General features: G+C 39.4%; 1 protein-coding gene across 1 annotated transcript in view; it reads right to left on the bottom strand.

Moving 5' to 3' along the window:
- Nucleotides 1–12,519, bottom strand: part of LOC134350550 (echinoderm microtubule-associated protein-like 6) — a 392,224-nt gene that overhangs the window by 180,598 nt on the left and 199,107 nt on the right. Inside the window, exons 12-14 of the mRNA XM_063055883.1 lie at nt 9,548–9,654; nt 4,848–4,966; nt 1,308–1,494 (exon numbers count right to left, since the gene is read on the bottom strand). Of these exons, the coding sequence (XP_062911953.1) occupies nt 1,308–1,494; nt 4,848–4,966; nt 9,548–9,654 (413 nt within the window). The remainder of the gene's footprint in view (nt 1–1,307; nt 1,495–4,847; nt 4,967–9,547; nt 9,655–12,519) is intronic.

The following is a 12,519-nucleotide window of genomic DNA, read 5'->3' as shown; positions in this document are numbered from 1 at the left end:
AAACTCATACCACCAAGCTCAAGAAATGCTTCAGCCCTGCTGTTATAAGACTTTAAATAATTTCCTAGCATGATGTCTGCCTCTTGACCTCATACCTTGCTATGATCTTGAATCTTATTGTTGACCTGCACCGCACTCTCTGTAGCTGCAACACTTTATTCTGCATTGTTATTGTTTTACCTTGTTCTACCTCATGGAAATGTGTAATATCTGATCTGTATGAATAGTATGTCAGAAAATCTCTTCACAGAAACTCGGTAGCCGTGGCAATAATAAACCAACTCCAACTGAAGCCTCCATGCATATTTACCTGCCTTTGAAATCCTACTTTTGGCTCCAGTATGTGTAGCACACTGAAAGAGATTAGCCATGTTAAAAGGTGGTAACTAGAAAAATGACATTGCATCTCAATGACATGGAGATTTGATCCCTGGGAAGCCTACAAAGGAGAACATGGCATACTGCATCTCAGCTCAAGGGCGTAAATACAAGTTGGGCAGATTCCCTTGCCTGCATTTTCTGTTTAGATTCACAACCATTCAAAATTTCAGAGGTTAATGCATCCATGCACTAACTCAGTGGTATCACTCCTGAACTCTTGGCTCAATGACTTCCCAGAACTTACTGGATTCAGTAAGTTTCTTAATTTACTGATCACAGCTCCCAACTAAAAAATCCCCCAATACAACTCATCAACCATGGCCCATACTCAAGTATTACAATCACACATGCCTACTGCTTGCCCCAGTTGTCACTCACTCACTAACCAATAATAAGCTCAGATTACCTAATGGAGGTAAAATCAACCCTTGTCCTAGAGTCAAAAGTCACCTACCCTGAAGTGGATGACCCTTTTTCTGACATCCCCAGACATCTTTTCAGACCTACATTTAGTTATTTAACTTGAAATACTGAACTACCAGCACTCTATGCAGTAAAGGATTAATATTTCTGTAACAGAAAGGTTCCCTTTAAATTCCAATCATTTTTCTGATGTAGAAATGAGACTCAATTTCAGCTGCAAATGCTTCAAATAAGTGATAGATGACAAATGGCATTGTCTCACACATGGTGTTGCCTTATTGCCATCACTTCATAACTAAATCTGCCAAGTTAAATTTCTCAAAATAAGCAATCTGTGCAAAATGACCTTCATTTATACTAAAACATTTAAATACAGTGGCATTATTCTGAAAAACATAGCTGTATGCAATCCAATTTATGAGCCAATAGTTTGAACAAGCTGTGCAGTATGTCTCCCTGGTACCTTATCACATTCCAGTGGTTGTCTATATTTTTTTAAATACCTGCCCAGTGGCCACATAGTCCTTAACTGGATGAATGACCAGACTGAGGATATCATCATCATGTCCAAGATAGAATCTCTGCGAATGCTGTTGTCTGTTGTAAATAATGGCAACTGCAGCAACATGGTAGACCACCTCAGTGGCTTGGGTATAGAAGAGATTATTTCGACAATCATATCCTCTGTACCTTAAAAAACAAAATACAAAACAGGCTTTACAAATCTTAAGAGCTGAATTTTAAAGTATCCTTTTTAGGTATCAGTATCTGCCAGTAGTAAAATCATCAAGGCTATCTCTAAAAATATGTTTCTATTTTTCATTGCATTTCCCCACTTATTCAAATATTTGTTCAAACAATTTCTAAAAATGACTTTCAAGTCAAATTTTATGTCCTGCAGAGGACACAGCATATAACAACTCAGTGTGAAACATTATTTCTCCTTGCTTCTCCACTGGTTCACATAACAATCATCTTAAAGTGCTGTTCTATGGCTATTACCCCTCTTCTCTCTATTTAAATTCCTTTGGAATCTTATCCCAGAAAATGCATGAAACACACAGTAATTCAGCATAAAGGGTATGGGGAAAAAAAGACCCAGAATTTAGCACGGGAAAGGAAAAGATGGTAAAGGCTGGGGAAAGAGAAGTGCTGTTGTTGCTTGTAATATACATGAATGATTTGAATGTGGATGTAAATTCACAGATACTACTGTGGAGTTCTTGGTGGTGTGAAGGGCAGCCTTGAGGTACAGGGTGATATTGGTATTGAGTAATGGGAGGTAAGAGACTATCCATTTTGGGAGCACAAATAAGCTTAGAACAAACATCATGAATGGCAAGGTTTTGGAGGAACGGGAAGAGAGTTCTTGAAAGTGACAGTGTAGTTGGATAATGTGGGTAGGATGGTAAATGAGATAATGGCTCTCATTAATCAGAGGATTGAATACAAGAACAGGTTATGTATATTCTTATAAAACTTCATTGTTTAGGCCATAGCTGGAATGCTGCATGAAGTTCTGTTTACCACATTTTCTGAAATTTGTGAGAGCACTAGAGAAAGTGCAGTGGAGATTCACCAGGATTGTTTCAATTATGGAGAGACTGGTGAGGCGTGATCTATCTTCCCTGGAGCCGATGTAGTTAGAGGGAGGAATGATTAAAGTATACAAGTACAGAGAGGGTAGACTGCAGGAAACTTTCTCCCCATCAGGGGTATATCAAACTAGACAAGATTTATTGTAAGGGATCTAGGATAAGGGACAAGAGATTCAGGAGGAATCTAAAGAGTACTTTTTCCACCCCGAGTGGTGAATACAGGGAATACATTGTCTGGGAAAGTGGTGGAAGCAGCGTCACTGGTAGCAAAGAAGTAGGCTCTAAATGAGCACTACTCAACCAGGCTTAGAAGATTATGGGATGCTAGGACATGAGATCAACACAGATGAGTGCACACTGATTGACGTGGACATAATGTGCCAGATGATCTGTTTTGATACTGAATGACTATAGCTTGGCTTGGAAGCAGGGCTGGAAAGGTAAAGAAAGGATTGGAAAAGGTGAAAAAGACTGGAGGCTGAGAAAACTTAAGAAAATTTAAGTGCACAAAGGATTAAATGTCACAGAATTAGAAAGTCAGTATTGTATTTTAAATATATATTTTTGTCAGGTAAATTGAAAATATCTGAATTTTAGGACATACTGAAACAGAAATTGAAGCTGTGGAATGCAAAAATATTTAGGTGAACTCTAAAGCCTAGAAATTAATTTGCGTAGTTCTTTTATAAAATGCGGTGCAGAGAAGTAGGGCAGATCACATCAGAATCAGGTTTAATATCACCGGCATATGTTGTGAAATTTGTTGACTTTATAGCAATAGTACAATGAAATACACGATAAATAAACATAGAACATAGAATAGTACAGCACATGTTCTATGTTTATTTATCATGTATTTCATTGTACTATTGCCATAAATTTAATAAATTTCACAAAACATATGCCGGTGATATTAAACCTGATTCTGACGTGATCTGCCCTACTTTTTCGCACAATAAATAAAGAGAAAAAAACTGTATCATAGTAAGTATATAAATATCTATTAAGTAGTTAAGTTAATATAAGTAGTGCAGAAAAACCAAAAATAATAAAGTAGTGAGGTAATGCTCTGGGTTCAACGTCCATTTAGAAATTGGATGGCAGAGGGGAAGAAATTGTTCCCGAATCGATAAGTGTGTGCTTTCATGCTTCTGTACCTCCTTTCCAATGGTAACAATGAGAAGAGGGCATGTCCTGGGTGGTGGGGGTCCTTAATGATGGACGCTGCCTTCCTAAGGCACCGCTCCTTGAAGATGTCTTGGATACTACAGAGGCTAGAACTCATGATAGAGCTGACTAATTTTACAAGTTTCTGCAACTTACCTCAATCTTGTGCAGTAGCCCCCCCCCCACCCCCCCCATACCAGACAGTGATTCAGTCAGTCAGAATGCTCTCCATGATATATTTGTAGACGTTTTTAAGTGTTTTAGTTGGCAAACCAAATGTCCTTAAACTCCTAATGAGATATAGTCACTGTCTTGCCTTCTTTATAGCTGCATCAATATCTTGCATCCAGCAGCATGATACCATTGTTCTTAATTTATCCTATAACTGACTACCATTCTTTCTGCATTATTCCCACCTGTGGAAAAGATTTGAAAATGCACCATAATATACTAGTTCTGTGTAATGCCTGCCATCCTTTTGGAAGAGGAAAGCCTTCCCCACCATTGAACACATTTACATGGAGTTCTGTCACAGTGAAGTAGTATCCACCATCAAGGAACACCACTATCCAGGCCATGCTCTCTTCCCACTGCTGTCATCAGGACACACGAACAGGACCCACACCACTAGGTTCAGGAACAGTTATTACCCCTCAACCATTAGGCTCTTGAACCAGAGGGGATAACTTCATTCAACTTCATTAGCCCCACCACTGAAATGTTCCCACAACTTATGGACTTTCTTTCAAGGACCCTTAATCTCATGTTCTCGATATTTATTGCTTATTTATTACAACCATTTTTTTTTTACTTTTATAGTTGCACAGTTTGTCTTTTGCACATTGGTTGTTTGTTCATGCTGTTAGGTGTGGTCTTTTAATGATTCTACTGCTTCTTGGATTTACTGTGTATGCTGGCAAGAAAATGAATCTTATGGTTGCATATGGTGACATATGTACTTCAGTAATAAATTTACTTAGAACTTTGAAATGCAATGTTATTTGAGGACATGGTCTTTTGAAGCACAGAAGACATGCAGGTAGTTGGCAAAGTAGTCCAACTTTAAGCTAATGATCACTGCCTAATGAAGATGGAATCCACTTGACTTTGAGTGGTTCAGGTGTATTATGGGAACTCTTAATGTAAACAATGTTTGGAGGCAAATAAGCTTACTGCAATGCTGTGGTAGCTTCTTATGCAACATGACCTGCATTCATGAAGAACGTACAAACCATGCATTGCAAAAATGCAGCAGAATGAAAAGCTTATGAAAGGTACCCATGGACAAATTGCAGTTTCAGACTTCCTTCAGGGGCTCTCTCTCTTTTCAAAGGAGCTGCTGCTTGTTTTTTCTCTTTGCTCTGTTGTTTGAGTTGAGGTAGATCTTCTTTGTAAACCTAAAAGTTGAAGTAAAGTGTTATGTTGCCACAGCACTAAAGATGCATGAAGCAGTAAATATTTTGAACAAGGAATTCCAAGACATCTATTACGAAACCTATGCCAGTATTGTACCACTAATTATGTTTAAACTTTCTAGGATCTAGAGTTCTTCTTACCATTTCAAAGTTTCACATGCTCCCTGGAAACAAAAGCCAGTTGAACATTTATGAACATGTAACAACACTCAAGGCTCACAATACTTTCTCTGCCCTCTGTAAAATGATTACAAAACATTCCTCTTCCAGAACAGAACTACCATTTAAGGGCCTAAACTAACAACTTGCTTTTAGTTCCCTGATGGGCCAATATCTGCCATTCAATATGGTGATTAACCTAATTTCACCAAACAAGATTGTCAATGACTGTCTACCAATTAAAAACCAAGATGTTAGAATCATATGGAATTCACAGTTCTGTACCTATGGATGTGTTTATTCCAAATAGAATTCAAACTTGAATTTCAGGTAGCGTGTCAACCAGGTCTCATGTGTTCCTTCTGCACATAGAATTAAATACGGTCAAGTTATCTTGACCAGTCTAGACACAAATGGTGATCTTCAGTGAAATTCACGGTTTCAAGTTTATGACAAGATCCAGACTGACACTCAGATGGAGTACAGAGGAACTACTGCATTATCAGGATTTCAGCCTTTTAAATGAAACATTAAAGTGAAATGTCATCTCACTTAGAAGGACTAACTGGGGGCCAGAATGATGGTGAGTGAGGAGATACAGTGGCAATTGTAGTACCTTGCCAGGAGGGAGATCAGTGGGAGGGATGACTTGACAAGGGAGTCACATAGAAAGCAATCCCTGTGGAAAGTGGACAGTAGGAGAGGGTAGGAAAATACTTGCTTACCAACAGATTGTCGATAGTGGAAGCTACAGAAAACGACATGCTCTGTTGGATGATTGTTTAATTCTTGGATTAGACAGTTGAATTGATATTTTCTTTGCAGTTTAACAATTAATAATTTGCTTGTATTTTAAGTAGTTTTATATATATGTAACAGTGTAACGTATCTCCTAGTGGTTATATTGGGAAGCTCTGGAAGCTTCTGTGGTCTGCATGATTTGAACTGGGAATCTCTCATTGGTTATCTCTACAAACTTGAAGGGTATAAAAACTGCTGACCACAAAGCAGCACCATCTCAGTTTTTTGTCTCTCTCTTTCACTGTTTAGACCTTTTCTCTTTCATGGAGTAGACCTCTATCACTGTTTATTTCAATTTTTTTTTTGTTCTATCAACATTTAATAAAATGATCGTGAAGCAACATTTTGTGCCTCCTTCCTGACTTCTGAAAGAACTTTGGATTAAAACATCAGAATCCAACAGCTGGGATACAGTGTCTCATGGGGTGGTAGGTAAGGACAAAGGGAATGCTATCCCTGTTATGGTGGCAGGAAGTCAGGGTGAGGACAGATGAGTGGGAAATGGAGGAGATATGGGTGTGGGCAACATTGATGGTAGTGAAAGGGAAACCCTATTCACTGGAGGAGGAGAGCATCTCAGATGTCCTACTATGGAAAGCCTCATTCCGAGAACAGATGTAGTGAAGTCAGTCGAACTAAAAGGGAACAGCATTTTAACAAGTGACAGGGTAGGAAGAGGTATAGTTAAGATAGCCAAACGATTCAGTAGGTTTAATAAAAGATATCAGTAGATAGTCTGTCTCCAGAGACAAAGGGATCAAGACAGAGAAAAGAGGTGTTAGATATGGACTAAGTAAGTTTGGAACAGGGTGGAAGTTGGAGGCAAAGTTGCTGAGCTCCTCAATTTCATCATGTGTTCAGGAAGCAGCACCAATGCAGTTGTCAATGTAGACATCAGAAAGAGTTGTAGAGTGTTACCAGTGAAGGCTTGTAACATGGACTGATCCACATAGCCGATGGAAAGGTAGGCATAGCTAGGGCCCATGGATATACCTTGGGTTTGGAAACTGGGAGGAGCCATAAGAGATATCGTTGAGGGCAAGGACCAGTTCCGCCTGATGGAGGAGGGTGGTAGTGGAGGGGAACTGATTAGGTCAATTGTCTGGAAAGAAGCAGAGAGCTGTATGGTCTTTCTGATTGGGGATAGAAGTATATAGGGACTTGATATCCATAGTGAAAATGAAGAATCATGGCCAGGGAACTTGAAGTGATTCATGTGATCAACAGCATGTAAAGTGTCACGGATGTAGGTGGAACGGAACCTTTTTAACATACTTCAAGCATAAGATATACAGTTAGTTATTGTAGGATATTGTGGTGACTTGATTAATTGTACCAAGCATTATTTCAATTACCTACAATATTTCAACACATCAATTTTTCAATCCTAGTCATTTTGATAGCAATCTGCTTGAGAACTCAGTATATGGAGCACAGCCCCAAGTCTCCAGTAATGGGAGAATGCCGGACTGTGGCCTTTCCCGTAGATCCTTATGATAGTTGCGCAAAGCTTCAGCGAGTCTATCAGCACATAATTTGGGATTTGGAATGTGTGAGTCAGCAGCATTCACTTGTGAACATTTCCACACATCGTAAGACCAATGAGTTTCAGCCTATCCTTCCACAGAGTTGACAGTCGTGACAAAAATAACATCATGAATGTTCCAGGTTTGAAACAATGGGAAATGGTTTGGTCCTCTCATTATGACGGCTAACAGTCAGACCTGAGAAGTCCTCACGAAATGCCAAACTGCTTTGTCAATTTTCATGCAAATTTCTTACAATTTTATGATGTAAAATTAGAGTTTTTCCTTTAAGACAATATTTCATTTCTTTATAGACAATAACTGCAAGATAAATGTCACAAAAGATTCCAAACCTCAGATTCAGACTCAGATTTATTTTTCACATGTACAACAAAACATAGTGAAATTCGTCATTTGCATTAACACATTTTGGCACCAACACAGTATGCCCATCATGCTCTGCCCATCATGCTCGGCAGAAAAACAGAACACAACAAAATAGAAAATACCAAGTAAGAAAGCAACAACAGTAAAACAAGCATCCACGTACATACACAGTCTTCTAGCCCCAGGACAGGTCATCTATGGCCTCCATGGATTTGCAGACATGGGCCTTTGACTTCCCCAGTGGACTCGCAGAAATTCACAGAGTTGGGGCTCCGCCCATCAGACCTTAACTTTTGGACTTCCAATCAAACTTCGGACCTTGATCGAGATTTCCATTTGTCCTATAGGCTTCATTCTTCAGTATTGACCCAGGACTTGCCAAATGATAGAACTCTGAACACTAGGCCTCAAACTTCAGTCTCATTGACTCATGTATCTAGGTCCACCGCCTCGCTGGCCTGACATTCAACCACGTCAATAGCCTTTGAACATGGAACGGAGGCTTCGACTCTAGCCTGTACTCTAACTTCCCCATACCCTCTGTCCCCAAAATCATATGTAATGCCCTGGTAAAGATTTCTACTGTGATGCTGTAGATATTGTAGGTATTTCATTTTTAGCAGTTTTTTTGCAAAAGCAGTGTGTCCTGCTGGTAGAATGTTTTGGCTTTGGCTAAAGATAAGAAGCCAAGAAGCCCTGCTGTTCAGCTTTGGGATGTGGTGTCAGCCAATCAGGATGGTGAGATCTGGAGAAAATTTAAGAGAGAGTGGGGTGGAGAGAGCTTTATGACACATTGTCCTCTGCTTTGGGGTCTTTTGGCAGGAGCTGCAGAGAGGGAAAAAGCGAAGATACTGTAGAATGCTGTTGGAAGGAGAGTCCCCAATGCGAGAAATGCTTTGTTTGGAGATGAATGGCTTCAAAGAGGAAAGGCAATACTCCTGAGAAAGAGAGAGAGACAGCTTGAGATAGCCTTTGAGGGGAGTTTGAAAATGTGATGGGTGTTTATATACAGACCGTGGGTCCAGTGTATAAGCAAGATATACACCCCCGAATACCCAGTTTTGGAAGAGACAAGCTCCAATGGTTATGTGCACTTTGAACTGGTTTAACTGTGTTATAGTTAAATTATAATAAGACCTTTTATTTTAATTTCCTTTCTTTGTCCTAATAACTGTTGATAAAGCTGAAATTAGTAAATATACTTTCTTTATAATTTTATGCAATGTACAATCGGTTATTTTTTTACCAACCAATAATTGTCTATGGGTAGTATTTAAACAGCATTCACTCAAATTGAGCTTTCTTTAATTGGATCATCACGATGTTCCAGTTTGGTTGAACCCCAAATCATAGCAACTTTAGACGTATATTGTTTATGAGAGGTGGCTTTCTCACCACTAAGTCACCTGTTAGCAGAGGTAGCTAATGAGCCAAGTTTGCATACGAGCCTGGTGATGGGGTTAGTTAGACATGCTTATGAACTAAAAAACCCTAATAAACAATTAAGACTGAGACGCAACCTTGACGGAAACAGCAGCTTGGTGTCATCTTGACTGGTAGATGTATATGAACCCATAAATGAAATGTAATTAAAATCTGTCAATGACAGTTGTATCAAAAGTAAAAGCTGCACATTTATCAAATCAAAACAGCAATATTGATATGCCAATACTGCTAATCCGTCACTAACCTGACGTTCATAACTGATCTGCACTTCTTGTTCAATGTCAGAATCCAATTCTGCAACATCTGATAGATCGGAGTCAGATTCTTCACTATTAGAATCAACATAACCTTCTGTTAAAAACAAAATAATTTGCAGCCATTATAACATTCCCTTAATAATTCCATATTTATTTTATCTAGTTAACTACCATCATACAAAACATACTCTCATTCAATTTGGAAAAGGCTTCAATAATTGTGCACGTCCAAAAAAGCAAGTACCAAATCATGACTAGGTCATCACAGGTCCACAGCTCTGAAAATCAACTTGTAGGGCAAGTTAACTTGTATTGAGTCTAAGCACAGGTCTTTTGCTGACATTAGAAATATCAATAAATGGCAATTCATGCATTACTTCATATAAATGAAGGGCGCCCAGGAACATAGTTATACATGTTCTGGAATACCCATGTTCAATGATGTACTTCTTTTAGACAAGAAAAACTGCCATTCTCATCAAGTCTGGCTTATATTTGATTCCAGGCACATACTCCATGATTTTTTTTAAAACCTGTTCAATGAAGTGACCTAGCAGGCAAAAATTCATTAAGCCATTAAGAACCCACCCCAGGCAGTGCACATATATTAAGTACAGGAGGATGATCAGAGGATAGGACCAATGAGGGAGAAAAGAGGAATCATGTGCTTGAAGTTAGAGGAAGTAGGAGAGGTCCTTACTGAATACTTTACTTCAGTATTCACAAGTGAAAGGATATCGAGGAAAAATAAATAACAAACATGATAAAATTGCAGATGCTGGAAATCTAAAGCAACGCACACCAAATGCTGGAGAACTCAGAATGTTAGGCCAGCGTAGAACAGGCTGAAATGCTGAAACATGTCACTATTAAGAAAGAGGATGTGCCAGACATTTGGATACATTCTGGGGCTGAATGGTATATACTCCAGGATACTACAGGAAGTGAGGGAAAAGATTGCAGCACCTTTGGAAATGATCTTTGAGGACTTTCTGCCTGCAGGAGTAGTACGAGAAGAGCAAAGGACGGCGCATGTTATTCCTTTGTTCAAGAAAGGCAATAGGGGTAATCCTGGAATTTATTGACCAGTTAGTATTACTTCAGTGCTGGGCAAACTATTGGAGAGGCTCTAAGAGATAGGATTTATGAGCATTTGGAGAAGTATAAGTCTCCTGATTAGGGATAGTCAGCATTGCTTTGTGAGGGCAGGTTATGCCTCAGTAACCTGATTGAATTGAATTGACTTTATTACTTACATTCTTCACATACGTGAGTAAAAATCTTTACATTATGTCTCCAAATGTGCAATGTGCAATTTATAGTAATTTGTAATAAATAGTATGTACAACAGGACAGTCAACATAGCATAGAAATACAAATACAATCTCTATTAGAAATAGGAATACAAGCCTGATGGCCTGATGGAAGAAGCTGTCCCAGAGTCTGTAGGTCCTGGCTTTTATGCTGCAATACCACTTTCCGGATGGTAGCAGCTGGAATAGTTTCTGGTTCAGGTGACTTGGGTCCCCAAAGATCCTTTGGGTTCTTTTTACACACCTGTCTCTGTAAATGTCTTAAATAGTGAGAAGTTCACAACTGCAGATGTGCTGAGCTGTCCCCACCACTCTTTGCAGAATCCTGGAGTTGAAGGAGGTACAGTTCCCATATCAGGCAGTGAGATAGCTAGTCAGAATACTCTCAATTGCGCTCCTGCAGAATGTCCTTTGGATTTGGGGACCCATACTAAACTTTGTGGTAGTGACAAAAGAAGTTGATGAGGGTAGCCCTAATGAACTGTCTCGATCTGAAAATTCAACTACATAATCCCCTCCACAGATGCTGCCTGACCAGTTTAATTCCTCCATTTTTTTTGTGTGTTACTCTGAAATTCTATCATCTGCAGAATCCCTTGTGTTTATGAGACCATAAAATATAGGAGCAGAATTAGGCCATTCGGCCCATTGAGTCTGCTTTGCCATTCCATCATGGCTGATTTATAGAACATAGAACATAGAATAGTACAGTCCAGTACAGGCCCTTTGGTCCACAATGTTGTGCCAACACTCAAACCCCGCCTCCCATATAAGCCCCCACCTTAAATTCCTCCATATACCTGTCTAGTAGTCTCTTAAACTTCACTCGTGTATCTGCCTCCACCACTGACTCAGGCAGTGCATTCCACACACTAACCACTCTCTTGAGTATAAAACCTTCCTCTAATATCCCGCTTGAACTTCCCACCCCTTGCCTTAAAGCCATGTCCTCTTGTATTGAGCAGTGGTGCCCTGGGGAAGAGGCGCTGGCTATCCACTCTATCTATTCCTCTTATTATCTTGTACACCTCTATCATGTCTCCTCTCATCCTCCTTCTCTCCAAAGAGTAAAGCCCGAGCTCCCTTAATCTCTGATCACTAAGCAGTCTCCTGCCTTTTCCCTGTATAGTTTGATATCTTTATTAATCAAGAACCTACATATCAACATCCACTTTAAATATGCCCAGTGATTTGGCCTCAACAATCGTCTGTTGCAATGAATTCCACACATTCCTCCTCATCACTTTTCTAAAGGATCATCCTTCTATTCTAAGCCTATGAGGGTCCTAGATTATTCAATAGGTTTCAATGAGACCCCCCCCCCCATTCTTCTGAACTCTGAGTACAGACCAGATGAGCCATCAAATGCTTCTCATATATTAATAGTTTTATTCCTGGGATCATAATCATGTACTTCCTATGGATCCTCTGCAATGCCAGCACATCTTTTCTTAGATAAGGGGCTCAAAACTGCTCAGAAAACTCCAGTGTGGTCCATTGCCTTATAAAGCTCTAACTTTGCCTTATAAAGCTCTAACTTTACATCCTTGCTTTTGTATTCTTGTCCACTCAAAATAAATGCAAAAAATGCTTTTGCTTCCTTACCACCAATTCAACCTGCAAGTTAACCTTTAGAGAATCCTGCA

Source organism: Mobula hypostoma, chromosome 8, assembly GCF_963921235.1.
Source record: "Mobula hypostoma chromosome 8, sMobHyp1.1, whole genome shotgun sequence".
Classification (NCBI taxonomy): domain Eukaryota; kingdom Metazoa; phylum Chordata; class Chondrichthyes; order Myliobatiformes; family Myliobatidae; genus Mobula; species Mobula hypostoma.
This window is presented reverse-complemented; position numbering and strand designations above follow the sequence as displayed.